General features: G+C 45.7%; 1 protein-coding gene across 2 annotated transcripts in view; it reads left to right on the top strand.

The window, feature by feature from the left end:
* Window positions 1-19,485, top strand: part of pde10a (phosphodiesterase 10A) — an 899,745-nt gene that overhangs the window by 454,809 nt on the left and 425,451 nt on the right. For both annotated transcript variants that reach the window (XM_085981463.1, XM_085981462.1), the window contains exons 11-12: window positions 11,814-11,956; window positions 14,094-14,186. In XM_085981463.1, coding sequence (XP_085837589.1) covers window positions 11,814-11,956; window positions 14,094-14,186 — 236 coding nt within the window. The remainder of the gene's footprint in view (window positions 1-11,813; window positions 11,957-14,093; window positions 14,187-19,485) is intronic.

The raw sequence follows: 19,485 nt of genomic DNA, 5'->3' as shown, positions 1-19,485 counted from the left end.
TTTTTGAACAATTGCAATTCTCCAGTCCTTGTATCCAAGGAGGATTGGAAGATTATGGCCAGTACCTCCACAATTTCCATTTTTACTTTCCTCAGCATCCTAGGATGCATCCCATGGGTGACTTACCTACTTTAAGTACAGCCAGCCTTTCTAGTACCTCCTCTTTATCAATTTTTATCCCACCCAATATCTCAACTACCTCCTCTTTCAATATGACTTTGGCATATTGAATACACAAGAATATGTAGGGAGTCATCTGAAAACCTGGGTGTAGCCCTCTGTCTTTCTGAAGCCATCTTTGAAAGTCTGAGCAATAACCAGGTCATGATCTATCCTCCCTGCACACTCCTACATGAACCTTCAAATGTATGTGGCCAAAGTTGCTTTAAATATCCCTCCTGGAAATGAATCATTGATGACGTCATCAGACACGAACCATTTAATAGGGCTGGGAAACATGCAGGCCTGCCTTAATAGGCTGCATTAACTGAAAGTCACTCTGAGGAGCGGGATGATAAGAAGAACGTGGTTCCGACCCACCACACGGCCCACACGCTCCCGACCCGCCTATGTAAGAAAAATTCCAGCCTATGTCTTAACCTAACCTCAAAAGAGCTCAAGCAAGTATTATGTTTAAATGACAGATATAAACTTAATTTAGGCAAGAATGGAATTTTAAAAACATTCGCCATTGTAACCAGGGCAGAGTATACATTTTGCATGTTGTTACTGTTAACCATTATGACACAATAAGCCAAGGAATAATCATGGCAAACTTTTGATATTAATTCAAAACATGTTAGTTACTAGTGCATACAGTTGACTTTACATTTAGATTTGAGGTACAAATGACAGTAAATCAAGAACAAGCTAGCCAATAATGAAACACCATGGATGAATAAAGAGATAAGGGCTAAATTGAATCTAAAGAAAAAGGCATACACCAAGTACATAGACAAGAAAGAAGCGATTGAAAAGGGAATACGAAGAGGTTAGCAAAGAAGTCCAAAAAAAATTAGGAAGGCAGAGAGGAACTATGAAATTAAATTATCAAAGAATATAAAAAGAAATAGTAAAGTATTCTACAGACACACAAGTAACAAAGGGAAAATTAAGATAGGGATCAGGCCACCAAGGGATACATAAGATAAACTCATAGATAATGACAATGAACTGGCAGAAATATTGAATAATTACTTTGCTGCAAGTATTTGCATGTTCTGGTCTCCATATTACAAAAAGGATATAGAAACACCGGTAAAGTGCAAAAAAGATTTACAAGGATGATACCAGAACTGAGAGGTTCTAACTATCAGGAAAAACTGAACAGACTAGTGCTCTTTTCTCTAGAAAAGAGAATCTGAGAGCTGACTTGATAGAGGTCTTTAAAATTATAAAAGGGTTCGATAGGGTAGACGTAGAGAAGATGTTTCAAATTGTGGGGAAGTCAAAACTAGGGGCCATAAATATAAGATAGTCAATAATACATCCAATAAGGAATTCAGGAGAAATGTCTTTATTCAGAGTGGTTAAAATGTGGAACCTGCCACCACATGGAGTTTGTTGTGGCAAATAGCATAGATGCATTTAAGGGGAAGCTAGATAAGTACTTGAGGGAGAAAGGAATAGAAGGATATATTGATAGGTTAAATGAAGTAAGGTGGGAGGGGACTCGTGCGGAGCGTAAACACCAGCATAGACCTGTTGTCCGCTTGGCCTGTTTCTATGCTGTAAATACTATGTAATAATTGAGCACTGTTCTGTACTATTGCGCACTTTTTCTTCCCCATAACACACTGCAAGTAACGTTACACAAACTACACCCAGCGACTCGGGGATTCTACAGCTGTAGGATCTTTCGCAAAATATCATGGCCTAGAAATTCAGTTGCGTTCGCCAGCCGTTAACGCCATAAGAGGGGTAGATTTCCAGCGCTAGGCACTTAGCGCCCGGGCGCAGGCCGATCTGCGCCTACGCCCAACTTCAGTTGACATTTAGCGCTGGCGCAAAGTGTTTGCGCCCGCTCAGCTGCGCGCGCAGCTTATGACGTCATTTCGTCGTGCAACGCTGTTTGTGCGCCCCAAACCGGAAATTCAGTGGCGCCCGCCCAATGTGGGCGTGGCGCTGTTAAGAACTGTGAAGTGGAACGCAGCAGCGGCCCTGCGGGCCTCGGGGAGCGCTAATTAAAGGGCACTTACACTGAACTATAAAGGCCAGCCATTTTGCTGCAATGACTTCAGTGCTTTGGATTTCTGTACAGAGACCAAGGAACAGACCTTACTGATTTGGGACAACATAGGAGAGGTATTTTTGGCTTCTGGCCAGAGCTTGGAAATTTGACTCTTGTGATTTCACTGTTTGCAAGTTTATTATGGGGGCTGCATGGGGTTCCAACCCTCAGTTCCAGCATTATGTGCGAAGGGCTCGCAGACGCTGTGTGAGAGGGGCAGCCATGCCTAGACGCAGAGGGGCCATCAGGCGTCGGCAACGTAGGCCTTACCCACTCAGGGAATACCGGCAGCAGGTGTCCTATCTCACCATGACTGCCGCACATTGTGTTAAGAGGCTGCGCTTCAGAAGGGAGGTGGTTGCAGAGATCTGCCAGCTGCTTCACAGAGATCTGCGTCCACAGCTGATGTGCAGGACCTCTCTGTCGGTGGAAGTGAAGGTCACGGTGGCTCTGAACTTTTATGCAAGCGGCTCCTTCCAAGCCGCTGCTGGGGACATAGCGAACATCTCCCAGTTCGCTGTGCATCGCTGCATCCGGCAGGTCACCGATGCCCTTTTCGCAAGGAGACACCAATTCATCTCCTTCCCCATGACCCTAGAGAGGCAGGAGCAGCGTGCAGTCGGATTTGCCAGGATCGCCGACTTCCCCATGGTGCAGGGCGCCATTGACTGCACGCATGTGGCTATGCGGGCACCTATCGACAATGCCGAGGATTACCGCAACCGGAAGGGCTACCATTCCCTCAATGTACAGCTGGTGTGTGACCACAGGCAGTGCATCCTAGCTGTCAATGCCCGCTTTCCAGGAAGCAGCCACGATGCATTTATCCTGCGCCAGACTACTGTGGCTGACATGTTCGAGGCACAGCCTCCACCAAGGGGATGGCTTATTGGGGACAAGGGCTACCCTTTGTGTACATGGCTCATGACCCCGCTCCGCGCGCCCAGGACCCCTGCGGAGGAGGCATACAACGAAAGCCATCAAGCCACAAGGAACATCATAGAGCAAACGATTGGCGTCCTCAAGCAACGGTTCCGCTGCCTGGATCGTTCCGGTGGATCTCTACAGTATTCGCCGGATAGAGTCTCCCAGTTCGTCGTCGTTTGCTGCATGCTGCACAACCTGGCTATCCGCAGGACTCAGGCACTGCCACCTCACGTTGGACCACCACCTCAGGAGGACGAGCAGGAGGACCATGAGGAGGAGGAGGAGGAGGAGGAGTACCAGCTCAGGAGGGAGCCACAAGGTCCAAGGGCCGTCCGCCGGCAGCTTATTGAACGGCACTTCTAGGCCCCCTGTCAGGGAATGGCTTGTGGCAATGAACGCACCTGAATGCAGCCGCTCCGCAAGCCCTCAGTCGGTTAACGCAACAACCACTTGAAACATGACACCTGGACAAGCTGAATAAATAAAAAGCTTTATTTAACAAACTCAGGGCCCTTCCCACATGAAACAGAAAAACAGACAAGACCCCCAAAAAACAGTCAAAAACATATCTCACTCCCACAACCTGGGGAGGAATAACAAAACTTGTCAATAACATTTGCCTTCATCCTCGGCCTTCCCAAAATAAGCCCCCCCCCCCTCCAGAACACAACCACCCCCATATAAAAAAACATTTGCCTTCATCTTCGGCCTTCCCAAAATAAGCCCCCCCCGCCAGAACACAAACACCCCCATATAAAAAAAACAGTTGGCAACACACTCTACTTGGTGTGCCGAGAGGGCGAGTCCTTGTGCAGGCTTCTCCGGCCCCTGCCCGACCTGTTGCTCCGCCTCAACCTGGGCCCTGTGGGTGTGGCAAGGCTGGGGAAAGGCTCCTGAGGGGCACACTGCGTGACGGCAGATGCCCTTGGGGGTCGGCCTAGACGAGGTCCGGCCCTGGAGGGGCCGGCTGCTGACTGCTGCAGCTGTGGCTGGGCAGCATCAGTCTCTGCATCAGCTCGTCGCACCTTGGCTGGGGGAGTGGCAGTGGCGGCTGCAGCAATGGGGGCAAGCTGGCTGATGCCAGGCGCTCGCTGGTCGCCAGAGACACTGGCACTCGGCCGGGCTGGCACTGCAGCAAGCGCAGCAATCTGGTGGAGGCCAGACCGCTGTGCTGCAGCAGGGCGGCGGGTGCCCTGGCGATGCTTCCGTGACACCGCGAGTGTGGCAGAAGTGAGTGCCCGAACTGCCCTGGTCTGTGCCCGCATCAGATCAGCCAGTGTCTGCACGGCACCACTCATGAACTCGCGACTCGCGTCCTGTGCTGCCGCGAGTTGGTCGACACCCCTGGCCTGTGCTGCCGCGAGTTGGTCGACACCCCTGGCCTGTGAGTCCCCGAAAGCGGCCACACTATGAGCCAGGGACTCAATGGCCTGAGGCATCTGTCCCACAACCCCCATGAACTCGTTGTGGCGCCGCTCCGAGGCCGCGGACATTTCATCAAGGAGGCGCACCTCCTGGGCGAGGACCGTCTCCGGACTGGAGGGCGGACTCTCCCTCTGGGGAGAAGGCCGCCGAGCTGCCCGACCCTTCCCGCGTGCCTGGACGCCACTGGGCCCAGCAACTGCCCTCCCCTGCAACACTTCCCCCCTCTGGGGAGAAGGCAGCCGTGCTGCCTGACCCTTCCCGCGTGCCTGGACGCCACTGGGCCCAGGAGCTACACCCCCCTGCAACACTTCCCCCTGGCTCTCCTCCAGGCAAGACGTCTCCCCTCCATTGCCATCCCCTGGCGCGTATAAGGGTTCCCCCGATGTGCCGCCTTCCTCTTGGTCCTCGTCGTCCTCCTCTTCCGAGGGACTGGCACTCTCAGCTTCATGGACCTCCTCCTCACCAGCTGAAAGCAGGAAGGCACAAGAGTAGCTTTAGAGTGAGGACAGGGCGTCAGCGAGGGAGGCATGAGTGGTGGCATTATGCGCATTGGTCGGACAGTGGCAAAGGATGTAGATCTGAAGCGCAAGGGGAACGAGAGAGGTCCAAACGGTCATGTCCTTACCATTGGGGCCCAGCACAGGGTCCGCATCACCAATAGAAACGGGGCCAACCACCCGGCCACGCATGAGTCGAGCCACGCGCTCCTCCAGCTCACTGAGCTCCTGGAACTGGGCACGGCCTCCCCCGGTGACATTCCGGCTCTTCATATTCTGGGCCAGCTTGGCCTGCAAGAGAAAGGACGGCCTCTAAGTACAGTATGGTGCCCTGTTGTTGTGTGCACTGCCTCCCATGGTGGAATAGCTTGGCCAGTGTGGTGCCCTGTTGTTGTGTGCACTGCCTCCCATGGTCGAATAGCTTGGCCAGTGTGTAAAGTGCAGAAAGTGCTATTGATGATCATGCCAGTGCCATAGCTGCGGGAGGAGGGATGGCCATTAGGCCTTTGAGGTCCCTTTGCCCATAATGTGAGGTGCACATGCAAGGATGAGGAGGACACTGGAAAGGCTACTCACCTTGACCAACCGAGTGAGGTCGTTGTACTTCTTGCGGCATTGGTCACCAGTCCTGGGGACATCGCTGGTGGCTGACACCCTGTGGGCGATTTCCCTCCAGGCTCTCCCGAACTGCCTCCTGGGAGCCTTCTTGCCACTGCCCGGGCACAAGATCTCTCTTCTCTTTTCCAAACCCTTAAGCAGCACCCACAAAGCAGGCTCTGAGAAGCGCTGCGCTCGTTCACGGGCCTTCTGCATGGCTTCAGGCGCTATTTGGGTCCACCAGCAGTGTTGAGGCCTAGCTGCAGGGCTCCACTATCCAGGGCGTGGCAGCAGACAAAGTCGACCCTTCCCCCTTTAAGAGCTGGCCGGCGTCAGGGTGTCTGCTGTCAATCAAAACATGACCGCACCTGCGCTGCGCCCGGCCTCGGCGTTATCAGTCCGCACCGCCGGCTTAGCGCCTAAAGATAGGAGTGCAACGCCAGTTTCAGCGCTCGCCCAAACTCCTTGGCCAAAGCTACTGAATATCGGCGAAGTGGCCTACACTTTCCGGCGGGCGCTAACTTTAGCGACCGCCCGACTTTAGCGCCCCAAAAGTGGCGCGACTGAATTTCTAGGCCCATCTTTCCTAAAGAAGCAAACTGCTTTTGGTGATCACTCCAAATAATTCTGAAACACTGAATTAAATTCCTGCCCTCCACCCCAGCCCCAGCACCACCACCCCCCAACCCCCCGCTAAAAAAAATATTTTCTGCCCAAAACTAAGAATAGGGAATGTTGGCGGTTTGGAACTTTTGACTGATATTGTTAGAACTGATTAATTTCTAATTATGACTGTTTATTATGGCAAAAACTTAGATTTGCGTAGCACCTTTAACATAGAAAGTAAGATTCTGAGGGGGATTGACAGGGTAGATACGGAAAGGTTGTTTCCCCTTGCTGGAGAGTCTAGAACTAGAGAGCATAGTCTCAGGATAAGGAGCCAGCCATTTAAAACTGAGATGAGGAGGAATTTCTTCACTCAGAGGGCTGTGAATCTTTGGAATTCTCTACCCCAAAGTGATGTGATGCTGAATCGTTGAGTATATTCAAGGCTGAGAGAGATAGATTTTTGAACTCTAGGGGAATCAAGGGATATGGAGATCAGGTGGGAAAGTGGATTAAGAACATAAGAAATAGGAGCAGGAGTAGGCCATTTGGCCCTTCGAGCCTGCTCCGCCATTCAATAAGATCATGGCTGATCTTCTACCTCATCTCCACTTTCCTGCACTATCCCCATATCCCTTGATTCCCTTAATATTAAAAAATCTATCGATCTCTGTCTTGAATATACTCAACGACTGAGCCACCACAGCCCTCTGGGGTAGAGAATTCCAAAGACTCCCACCCTCTGAGTGAAGAAATTCCTCCTCATCTCGGTCTTAAATGGCCGACTCCTTATTCTGAGACTGTGACCCCCCCAGTTCTAGACTGCCCAGCCAGGGGAAACATCCTCCCTGCATCTACCCTGTCAAGCCCTGTAAGAATTTTATATGTTTCAATGAGATCAACTCTCATTCTTCTAAACTCTAGAGAATATAGGCCTAGTCTACTTAATCTCTCCTCATAGGACAATCCCCCATCCCAGGAACCAGTCTGGTGAACCTTCGTAAGGAGACCAAAACTGTACACAATACTCCAAGTGTGGTCTCACCAGGGCCCTATATAATTGCAGTAAGATGTCTTTACTCTTATACTCAAAACCTCTTGTAATAAAGGCCAACATACCATTTGCTTTCCTAATTGCCTGCTGTACCTGCATGTTAATTTTCAGTGATTCGTGTACAAGGACACCCAGGTCCCTCTGAACACCAACATTTCCCAATCTCTCGCCATTTAAAAAAATACTCTGCTTTTCTATTTTTCCTACCAAAGTGGATAACTTCACATTTCTCCACATTATATTCCATTTGTCATGTTCTTTCCCACTCACTTAGCCTGTCTATATCCCCTTGCAGCCTCCTTGCATCCTCCTCACAACTTACATTCCCACCCAGCTTTGTATCATCAGCAAATTTGGATATATTACATTTGGTCCTCTCATCCAAATCATTGATGCAGATTGTGAATAGCTGAGGCCCAAGCACTGATCCTTGCGGTACCCCAGTAGTTACAACCTGCCAACCCGAAAATGACCCGTTTATTCCTACTCTCTGTTTTCTGTCTGTTAACCAATCCTCAATCCATGCTAGTATATTACCCCCAATCCCATGAGCCCTAACTTTGTACAATAACCTCTTGTGTGGCACCTTATTGAATGCCTTTTGAAAATCCAAATACACCACATCCACTGGTTCCCCCTTATCTATTCTGCTAGTTACAACCTCAAAAAACTCTACCAGATTTGTCAAACACGATTTCCCTTTCATAAATCTGTGTTGACTCTGCCCAATCCTATTATTATTTTCTAAGTGCCCTGTTACCACATCCTTAATAATAGATTCTAGCATTTTCCCTGCTACTGATGTCAGGCTAACTGGTCTGTAGTTCCCTGTTTTCTCTCTCCCTCCTTTCTTAAATAGTGGGGTTACATTTGCTACCTTCCAATCCGTGGGAACCGTTCTAGAATCTGTGAAATTTTGGAAAATGACAACCAATGCATCCACTATCTCTATAGCCACCTCTTTCAAAACCCTAGGATGCAGGCCATCAGGTCCAGGAAATTTATCAGCTTTCAGTCCCATTAATTTCTCCAGTATTTTTTTTACTAATACTAATTTCTTTCTGTTCCTCATTCTCACTAGAGCCTTGGTTCTCCACTATTTCCGGGAAACTTTTTGTGTTTTCTTCCATGAAGACAGACACAAATTACTTGTTTAATTTCTCTGCCATTTCCTTATTCCCCATTATAATTTCTCCTGTCACAGCCTGTAAGGAACCCACATTTACTTTTGCTAATGTTTTCCTTTGTACATACAGATAGAAGCTTTTACACTCTGTTTTTATGTCTCTCTGTAGTTTACTCTCATTCTATTTTCCCTTTCTTAATCAATTTCTTGGTCCTCCTTTGCTGAATTCTAAAATCCTCCCAATCCTCAGGCTTACTACTCTTTTTGGCAGCATTATAAGCCTCTTCCTTTGATCGAATACTATCTTTAACTTCTCTTGTTAGCCACGGTTGGACCACTTTTCCTGTGGGGTTTTTGTGCCTTAAAGGAATGTATATTTGTTGTAAGTTATGTATTAATTCTTTAAATGCTAGCCATTGCTTCTCTACCATTATACCTTTTAATGTAGTTTCCCAATCTAGCTTAGCCAACTCGCCCTTCATACCTACGTAGTTTGCTTTGTTTAGATTTAAGACCCTAGTTTCGGATTTAACTGAATCACTTTCAAACTCAATATAAAATTCTATCATATTATGGTCACTCTTCCTTAAAGGCCCCTTTACTACAAGGTTATTAATTAACCCTTTCTCATTGCACAATACTAGATCTAAAATAGCCTGTTTCTTAGTTGGTTCCTCAACATACTCATCTAGAAAACTATCTTGCATACATTCCATGAATATGTCCTCCACACTATAACTGCAAATTTGGTTTGCCCAGTGTTATAAATCTCATCATTCATCAAGAAACTACTCGTGAAATAACGCTGGATGGCCAGCTGGTGGCGTCGTCCAAGGAGTATAAATACTCGGGCATCGGCCCCAGCCATCCAGGGACATTTTGTAAGACAAGGAACTAGTGAAGTATAACTAGACCGCCATGTTCTGAAACAAGTTGATTAAAGCCTTGCTTTATGCTCAAACCAAGTGCGTAGTGAGTTTTATTACGTCACCCAGTCTATCTGTAGTTCCCCATTATTACTGTATTACCCTTGTTACATGCGCCTCTAATTTTCTGATTTTTACTCTGCCTTACATTACAACTACTGTTTGGGGGTCTATAAACAACTCCCACCAATGTTTTCTGCTCGTTACTGTTTCTTAGCTCCACCCAAACTGATGCTACTTCTTGATTTTCAGAGCTAAGATCCTTTCTCTCTACTGTCTTTATCCCATCCTTTATTATCAGGGCTACCCTGCCTCCCTTTCCATTTTGCCTATCTCTTCTAAAAGTTAAGTATCCTGTAATATTTAGTTCCCAACCTTGGCCACTTTGCAACCACGTCTCCGTTATGGCTATTAGATCAAACCTGTTAATTTCTATCTGCGCTATTAATTCATCTATTTTGTTGCAAATGCTTCGCGCATTCAGATATAGTGCCTTTAGCTTTGACTTATTTCTATTTTTCCCTGATGTCAACTTAGTCACTGATGCCTTATTACCTTTGTTACTCTCTGTCCCTTCCTGACCCACTCTGCTTATTTTTACCTAAAACTCTATTCCGCTCCAGAGCCTTGACATTTTTCTCGCTGCTTTTATATTTACTTTTTATGAATCCTCCTGGATTTGAGGTCGAAGATGAGCCATGATCTTATTGAATGGCAGAGCAGGCTCGAGGGGCCATATGGCCCACTCCTGCTCCTAATTCTTATGTTCTTATGTCCCAAGGTGCTTCACAGAGCGTAGTTAGACAAAAATGGACACCATTAATGCAGATTTTGAACAGTTATTATGGCAGTTTATAGCTAGTATTGATGTGCATGTTACTGTTTTTTATTAATGTATAGCATTGCACACGTTACTGTGGCTTACTAATTTCTAATTTCAGCTGTTTATTACTTTTTAGTCTTGTTGCACTCATGTTACTAAAGTTTATTATTGATATAGACATATTAAAGTTTATTAATTTCTGGTATTGATGCACACATGTTACTGAGGTTTACCTTCCCACCCTCGCACTGACAGCTTGGGAATTCCCCCAAGGATTCATCCTTGGCCCCCTCTTCCTCTTCATTTATGTGTTGCTCCTTGGCAATACCATCTGCAGACATGGGGTCAGCTTTCACGTGTACTGATGACACCCAATTCTATCTCTCTGTCATCCATCTCAACTTCTCCATTGCCTTTGTGCTATTGGACTACTTGTCTTGGATGGGCTGCAAGTTCTTCAGATGTAGCATCTCCACTGTGTGGAGAGTGTAATTGCAGCATAACAAGTTCACATAGGTACTTTCCATCAGAAATGTGAACATAGGAATTTGTAATAAGGATGAGTGCAGCTCCAACAACACTCAAGAAGCTCGACACCATTCAGGATAAAGCAGCCTGCTTGATTGGCACTCCATCCACCACCTTCAACATTCACTCCCTCCACCACCGGCGCACTGTGGCTGCAGTGTGTACCATCTACAAGATGCACTGCAGCAACTCGCCAAAGCTCCTTCAACAGCACCTTCCAAACCTGCGACCTCTACCACTTAGAAGGACAAGGGCAGCAGACGCATGGGAACGTCACCACCTACAAGTTCCCCTCCAAGCCACACACCATCCTGACTTGGACCTGTATCGCCGTTCCTTCACTGTCGCTGGGCCAAAATCCTGGAACTCACTTCCTAACAGCATTGTGGGTGTACCTACACCATATGGACTGCAGCGGTTCAAGAAGGCGGCTCACCACCATCTTCTCAAGGGCAATTAGGGATGGGCACTAAATGCAGGCCTAGCCAGCCAGCGACGCCCACATCCCATCAATGAATTTAAAAAAAGTTGATAGGAAGTGCATGCAAGTATGATATTTTAAATATATTATTATGGATTGCACACACATTACTTCAGTTTATTCATTTATATACACGTGTTACTGCATTTTATTAATTTCTTTCTGTGGGACCTGGGGCAGTTTACAAAAGATGTAGTTACAGCCAACAGAATGTCAGTGCTGACACCCCACAGATAGAGAACTAAATGAAAAAGTCGTGCTAACAGATTACATTGCATAGAGGCTTAATAATGATTAGAAACATCATGGTTATGGCGTGATAGTTATTTAAAATAAAGTATGAACTATAAACACCTTTTTAAATATTGTGCTTCATTTTGAAAACACTTGGTACAGAATTCTATGTTTCTTTGCTGAGAAATTGCAAAAGCCCCAATTATCCCTGCAATTTGTTTCTCACTATATTGCCTGGGGTCTGTTGTCATTTGACAACCATCTCAGCGATTCTTAGCGTCAAAACAGCTATTGAATCTTTTTATTCTGTCACTGTGTTTTCATCTGCTGTTAATCATCTTTTTTAATTCTTTTCTCAGATAAATGCAAAAAATTTGGTGAACGCAGATCGCTGTGCACTCTTTCAGGTTGACCACAACAACAAGGAGTTGTATTCAGACTTGTTTGACATCGGTGAAGAGAAGGAAGGAAAACCAGTCTTCAAGAAAACCAAAGAGATTAGGTACCAAGTAGCTGCATTATCAGCACTGGACATAGCCTAGACTTTCCATCAAAAATACTACAAAAATGGGGAGGAGAAATTTAATGTAATAGTGAAGAATATCTCAATTTTATGCTTTATACCAATCCATACCTTTTTCACAAAAGAAATAAGAGCAGGAGTAGGCCATACGGCCCCTCGAGCCTGCTCCGCCATTCAATAAGATCATGGCTGATCATCGACCTCAACTCCACTTTCCTGCCCGTTCTCCATATCCCTTGATTCCCCTAGAGTCCAAAAATCTATCTATCTCAGCCTTGAATATGCTCAAAGACTCAGCATCCATAGCCCTCTGGGGCAGAGAATTCCAAAGATTCACAACCTCTGAGTGAAGAAATTCCTCCTCATCTTGGTCTTAAATGGCTTATCCCTTATCCTGAGACTATGCCCCCTAGTTCTAGACACTACAGCCAGGGGAAACAACCTCTCAGCATCTGTGAATCCCTTTCAGAATCTTGTATGTTTCAATGAAATCACCTCTCATTCTTCTAAACTCCAGAGAGTATAGGCCCATTCTACACAATCTCACATCATAGGACAGCCCTCTCATCCCAGAAATCAATCTAGTGAACCTTTGTTACACCGCCTCCAAGGCAAGTATATCCTTCCTTAGATAAGGAAATCAAAACTGTGCACAGTGCTCCAGGTGTGGTCTCACCAAGGCCCTGTACAATTGTAGCAAGACTTCCTTACTCTTATACTCCAACCCCCTTGCAATAAAGGCCAACATGCCATTTGCCTTCCTTATTGCTTGCTGTGCCTGCATGCTAGCTTTCTGTGTTTCTTGCACGAGTACACCCAAATCTCTCTGAACACCAACATTTGAAAGTTTCTCACCATTTAAAAAATATTCTGTTTTTCTATTCTTCCTACCAAAGTGAATAACCTCACATTTCCCTACATTTTGCTCCATCTGCCACCTTACTGCCCACTCACTCAGTCTATCTATATCCCTTTGCAGACTCTGTGTTCTCCTCACAGCTTACTGTCCCACCTAGCTTTGTATCATCAGCAAACTTGGATACATTTCACTCGGCCCCTTCATCTAGGTCATTAATATAGATTGTAAATAGTTGAGGCCCAACACTGATCTTTGCGGCACCCCAATAGTTACAGTCTGCCAACCTGAAAAAGATCCGTTTATCCCTACTCTCTGTCCGTTAACCAGTCCTCTATCCATGCTACTATATTACCCCCAACTCCGTGAGCCCTAATCTTGTGTAATAACCTTTTATGTGGCACCTTATCGAATGCCTTTTGAAAATCCAAATATACTACATCCACTGGTTCCCCTTTATCTACCCTGCTAGTTACATCCTCAAAAAACTCTTAATAAATTTGTCAAACACGATTTCCCTTTCATAGAACCATGTTGACTCTGCCTAATCAAGTTATGATTTTCTAAGTGCCCTGATAACCACTTCCTTAGCAATGGATTCCAGCATTTTCCCAACGACTGATGTCAGTTTAACTGGCCTGTACTTCCCTGTTTTTTTCTCTCTCTCCTTTTTTGTACATTAAGAGAATCTCTGTTATCTAACTGAAAGTTGACTTAGTTGCAGTTCCACAATAACGAGGAGTACTGCATTGTTATTATGCTGTGATATTAGCATATAAATGCTTAATGTGCGTGTCTAAAATTATTTTATCTTCTATGTTAAGAGATGTTCACGCATTTATTTAAGTTAGTCAGCATAACCATTAATATAGCAGTGAAAAGAACTTCATGTCAAATTGATAAACATTTGTATATTAGTATCACGCAGAATAATTGCATGGTCTGTATTTTAACAACTAAAGAACATTGGACAAGATGTCTCTCTTTCTGTTCAGTGATATGCAAAGATAGTCAGGAACTGGCGTCAAAGTTTCCAAAATATCTTGAAGCATTGGATAGTGGTTTGTGAGGCACATTATGAATGTTCTTATCCTTTGGAATGTAGCTTGGTATACTGAACTAAAATACTTCCTATCGCTCAAAATCCATCAGAGTTATTAGAACAATTGATATTTGCTGATTCGCTGCTATGTTAATTTATTGTTTATTCTAAGTACAGAAAATAAATGCCAAACTAACTAGCTCTATTCTGCTGCTTAGGTTTTCTATTGAAAAAGGAATTGCTGGGCAGGTAGCACGAACAGGAGAAGTTCTTAATATTCCTGATGCCTATGCAGACCCTCGCTTCAACAGGTAATTCATGTGCAAAGCGCTTTGAATGGCTATTTTAACATGTGAGCTGATTTTTGAGATCATATCCGAACAGACTATTTTAACAGCACGGTCAACCAAGCTATGAGTCACCACAAACACCTTTTGCTAGAACTGTAGCACCATCACGGTGTCATTGGTGTTGATCAAAGCTCTATACAGGACTAACTCTCAAGTTTTATTTCCATCTTTCAGCTATGTTTAACAGGTTTATCACTCACAGAGCATACCTCTGCAATCTGGGAGTCCAGCTCACTGAATCAGGCGAGTATGCCTGACCACCAGATTTGTAAGATAGCGAGTGACATTTTTTCTAACATTTTGGAGGTCTTGTACAGCGGATATGTGAGCCTCATTACACCTCTTAATTTTAGGTAGTTGTATTTAAATTGGTCCCACACTGAAGTTAAAAGTCTTCTTTTACCTATTCACTCTTCCAGTGCTGCTCACACATATAAAATGGACGCCGTTGGGAGTTCCTGCTCTGCCTTTTTAAAGTTTGATTTGTAAAAGTGTGACTGACAGTTCAGTATAGGGTTTAAAGTTACTGTTTTGTGCTTTTCATACAACAAAAACTTGTGGTTATATAGCACCTTGAATGTAATAAATCATTCCAAGGCGCTTCTTGGAATGATATCAGCAATAATTTGATACCGAGCCTTTAATGGAGATATTAGGGCAGTGAAAGAGGTAGGTTTTAAGGAGCATCTTAAAGAAGGAGAAAGAGGTATAATGGAGGAGAGGTTTAGGGTGGGAATTAAAGTCTGGACAGCTGAAGGCACAGCCGCTAATGGTGGGACAAAGGAAATTGGCGATGCAAGAGGCCAGAATTGGAGGAGCGCAGCGTTCTAGTTATAGGGCTAGAGTAGGCTACAGAGATAGGGAGGGGCGAAGCCATGGAGGGATTCGATCACAAGGATGAGAATTTTAAATCTGAGATGTTGATGGACCCAGAGGTGATGGGTGAACGGGGCTTAGTGCAAGTTAGGATACGGGCAGCAGAGTTTTGGATGAGCTCAAGGTTACAGAGGGTGGAAGATGGGAGGCCTGCCAGAAGACCATTGGAATAGTGGAGTATAGAGGTAACAAAAGCATGGATGACGGTTTCAGCAGCAGATGGGCTGAAGGCGGGGAGACAGGCTTGGTGATGGAGAGGATATGGGTTGGAGTTAGTTTACTCCAGAGTACACATCCCAGAGGAAAGCACAGGTACAGGAAGGTGAAGTCAGCAGGGTAGGAGGAACTGAGGGGAGATAGAGGAGGAGGTCTCACAGACACTGGTCCTGTCCAACAGGTACAATATATTTGCTACCTTTGAGGAGAAGAAGAAAGACTGCGGGGAGAACAGCCATAATGCTGACCTAGGCACTGTGAGCAGGAGGCTGTCCAAAGGAGGAGGAGCAAAATAGAGGGGATTCAATAATTAAGGAGATTGATAGTATCCTCTTCAGCCACAATCGAGAGTCCCAAAGAGTATGTTGCCTACCTGGTGCCAGGGTAAGGGATATCTCGATGCGCCTGAAAAGGAACTTGGAAAGGGAGGGGGAAGATCCAGTTGTCATGGTCCATGTCGGGACGAACGATATAGGAAAGAACAAGGAGGAGGTCCTGCTGAGGGAGTACCAGGAGATAGGAGCTATATTAAAAGGCACGATCTCGAAGGTAATAATCTCTTACCCAAGCCACGTGCAAATTGGCATAGGGACGAACAGATTAGGTAAGTGAACACGTGGCTGAAGGATTAGTGTGGGAAAGAGGAGTTCCATTTCATAGGACACTGGCACCAGTACTGGGACAGTAAGGAGCTGTACCGCTAGGATGAGTTTTGCCTGAAACGGGCTGGGACCAAGGTCCTAGCTGAAGGATAAACAGGGCTGTAGAAAGGATTTTAACCAATAAAGTGGGGTGCTGGGGAGGGCTCAGGCAGAAATAAAAATAAGAATAGCCGAAAGATTAAAAACGGGTGCGAGCGAAGTCTAGGTCATCAGTAATGTTTTAAAAGTAATATAAATACGTGCCGGTGGGACAGGACATACCCAAGGATGGTGATGGAGGAGTCTGGGACATTTGCTGAAAGGTATGATTCTGTGAGTATGACTATGTCAGGCTGTTGCTTGACTAGTCTGTGGTACAGCACTCCCAATTTTTGCACAAGTCCCCAGATGTTCGTGAGAGGACTTTGCAGGGTCAACTCGGTGGGGTGTGCCTGTGTCATGTCCGAATCCGATGCCTAGTTCAATGCCGGGTTGTCCATCCGGTTTTATTCTTCTTATGCCTTTTTTTTTTAGCTGAGTGGCTATCTAGGCCATTTCACAGGGCAGTTAGTTAAGAGTCAACCTGGCTACAGGTGTGGTGCTAGAGGACTGCTAACATTGTACCGTTGTTCAAAAAGGGAGAAAGGGATAGACCGAGTCATTACAGGCCAGTCAGCCTAACCTCGGTGGTGGGCAAATTATTGGAAAAAATTCTGAGGGACAATATTAATTGTCAATTTAGAAAGGCACGGATTAATCAAGGACAGTCAGCATGGATTTGTTAATGGAAGGTCGTGTCTGACTAACTTGGTTGAATTTTTTGAGGAGGTAACAAGGAGGGTTGATAAGGGTAGTGTGTTTGATGTAGTCTACATGGATTTTAGCAAGGCTTTTGACAAGGTCCCAAACAGCAGACTGGTCAGAAAAGTAAAAGCCCATGGAATCCAAGGAAAAGTGGCAAGTTGGATCCAAAATTGGCTCCGTGGCAGGAATCAAAGGGTAATGGTCGACGGGTGTTTTTGTGACCGGAAGGCTGTTTACAGTGGGGTTCCGCAGGGCTCAATACTAGGTCCCTTGGTTTTTGTGGTATACATCAATGATTTAGACTTCAGTGTAAGGGACATGATTAAGAAGTTTGCAGATGATACAAAAATTGGCCGTATGGTTGATAGTGAGGAAGAAAGCTGTAGACTGCAGGAAGATGTCAATGGACTGGTCAGGTGGGCAGAAAAGTGGCAATTGGAATTCATTCCGGAGAAGTGTGGGGTAATGCATTTGGGGAGGGCTAACAAGGCAAGGGAATACACAATAAATGGTAGACTGAGAAGTGTAAAGGAACAGAGGGACCTTGGAGTGCATGTCCACAGATCCCTGAAGGTAGCAGGACAGGTCGATAAGGTGGTTTAGAAGGCATACGGGATACTTTCCTTTATTAGCCAAGCATAGAATATAAGAGCAGGGAGGTTATGCTTGAACTGTATAATACACTAGTTGGCCACAGCTAGAGTACTGCGTATAGTTCTGGTCACCACATTACACACTACAGGAAAGAGGTGATTGCACTAGAGAGGGTACAGAGGAGAGTTACGAGGATGTTGCCAGGACTGGAGAATTTTAGCTATGAGGAAAGATTGGATAGGCTGGGGTTGTTTTCTTTGGAACAGAGGAGGCTGAGGAGAGACTTGATTGAGATAAAATTATGAGGGGCCTAGATAGAGTGGATAGGAAGGACCTAGTTCCCCTAGCAGAGAGGTCAATAACCAGGGGGGCATAGATTTAAAGTACTTGGTAGAAGGATTAGAGGGGAGTTGAGGAGAACTTGTTTCACCCAGAGGGTGGTGGGGGTCTGGAACTCACTGCCTGAAAGGGTGGTAGAAGGAAAAATGCTGATTGCATTTAAAAAGTACTTGGATATGCACTTGAAGTGCTGTAATCTACAAGGCTACGGACCAAGAGTTAGAAAGTGGGATTAGGCTGGATAGCTCTTTTTTGGCCGGCACAGACACAATTTTTTGAATGGCCACCTCCTGTGCTGTAAATTTCTTTGAATCTATAACCACATTGCCCTGGGTCTGGAGTCACATATAGGCCAGACTGGGTAAGGACAGCAGGTTTCCTTCCCTAAAGGACATTAGTGGACCAGTTGTTTTTTTATGACAAAAGTTTTCATGGTCACCATTACTGATGCTAGCTTTTTATTCCAGATAAAATTCCCAAATCCCGTGGTGGGATTTGAACTCATGTCTGTGGATCATTATGTTCTGGCATCTGGATTACTAGTCCAGTAACATAACCACTATGTTACCATACCCATTAGAACTACTGTACAACCACCACCAGTTAAGTTAATACAGCAAGGAATTAAGAAGCCTCAGGATAAAAATAGGAGAAAGGAAACCCAGGTTGCAACATGAGTCTGCAGGGAAGTGACAGAGCAACCAAGCACCTGATCCCTTGTTTTGTGGCTGCTGGATTAACGGTGGTGGTTACAGGATGCTGGTTCCTTGTGCCACTCCATGGCATCATCCCCATGTGTTAGCACTGTACCATGTGCAAGAGCTGCATGGTAACTGCAGGTGACCTTGCAGCAGATGGCACAGCTTTCAATATGGCTCGCTGATTACATAGACCCTGTGACGACAGTGCCCCATAGTTATCACTAGGTACATCAAGGCCTGAAGAAATGGTTGGTGCCATCGTGACAGATGTGGCCAATCAGGCTATACTGGTTGTTGATCATCCTGACATGCCTTCTTTCATACAATGTCACTGAAAGCATGACCTCATCCAACATTATGATAAATCAAGCATTCACATGTGTTAGTGGTGCCATTGGACCCACTGCGAAGAAATGCCTCTGCATGAACTAATCGACTGCCAAAGAGAGAGGTATGTTCAAATCTGTCTGCAGATCTGGGTATTGGTGGATAGGCACAGAACACTTCACGTATAGCCTGACCTGCCTGACATACCTTGGAAGCTTAAAAACACATACTCTTTAAATGAACTGCCAACTAACTCTTGGTCCCCAGCAACTCTGGATGTTGTTTCCACCGCTGGACATTATTGGAAGTGGCAAACCTGCTGAGTGAAACCTAGCAGGATTAGCTGACATGACTGGAAGCGGTGTTTAAAGGGGTACTTCGCTGCAGGCAGTCAGATCATTAGGATCTATGTGCTGTTGTGTTTAGTGGATTCATAAAGTAGCTCTGAGTTGGAGTTTGCTTCTTTCTGATGTTTTCCTCTTACTCACCCTGATTAAGTACTCACTGCTTATCATGGGTACTATTTTCCTTTGGAAGGAGGAACTGTTGGAGGAAATGGAGCAGCAGCCTCAATAACCAGGACAAGCAGCAGGTAGGCCTGTTAGAAGCAGCTGAGTGGGAGTTCCTCCTAGAAGACCTCACCTAGCTTAAAGGGTCTATAAGCCAAGAGTCATTTTTTGGGGTATCTCTGAGGAGTACTACATGAGGAGGCTGTGCCTCACCTAAGCAGCTGTCACTGATCTATGCAGTCTGTTACAGCAG

Source organism: Somniosus microcephalus, chromosome 3, assembly GCF_052327205.1.
Source record: "Somniosus microcephalus isolate GS21.2 chromosome 3, FLI_Smic_1.0, whole genome shotgun sequence".
Lineage (NCBI taxonomy): Eukaryota > Metazoa > Chordata > Chondrichthyes > Squaliformes > Somniosidae > Somniosus > Somniosus microcephalus.
This window is presented reverse-complemented; position numbering and strand designations above follow the sequence as displayed.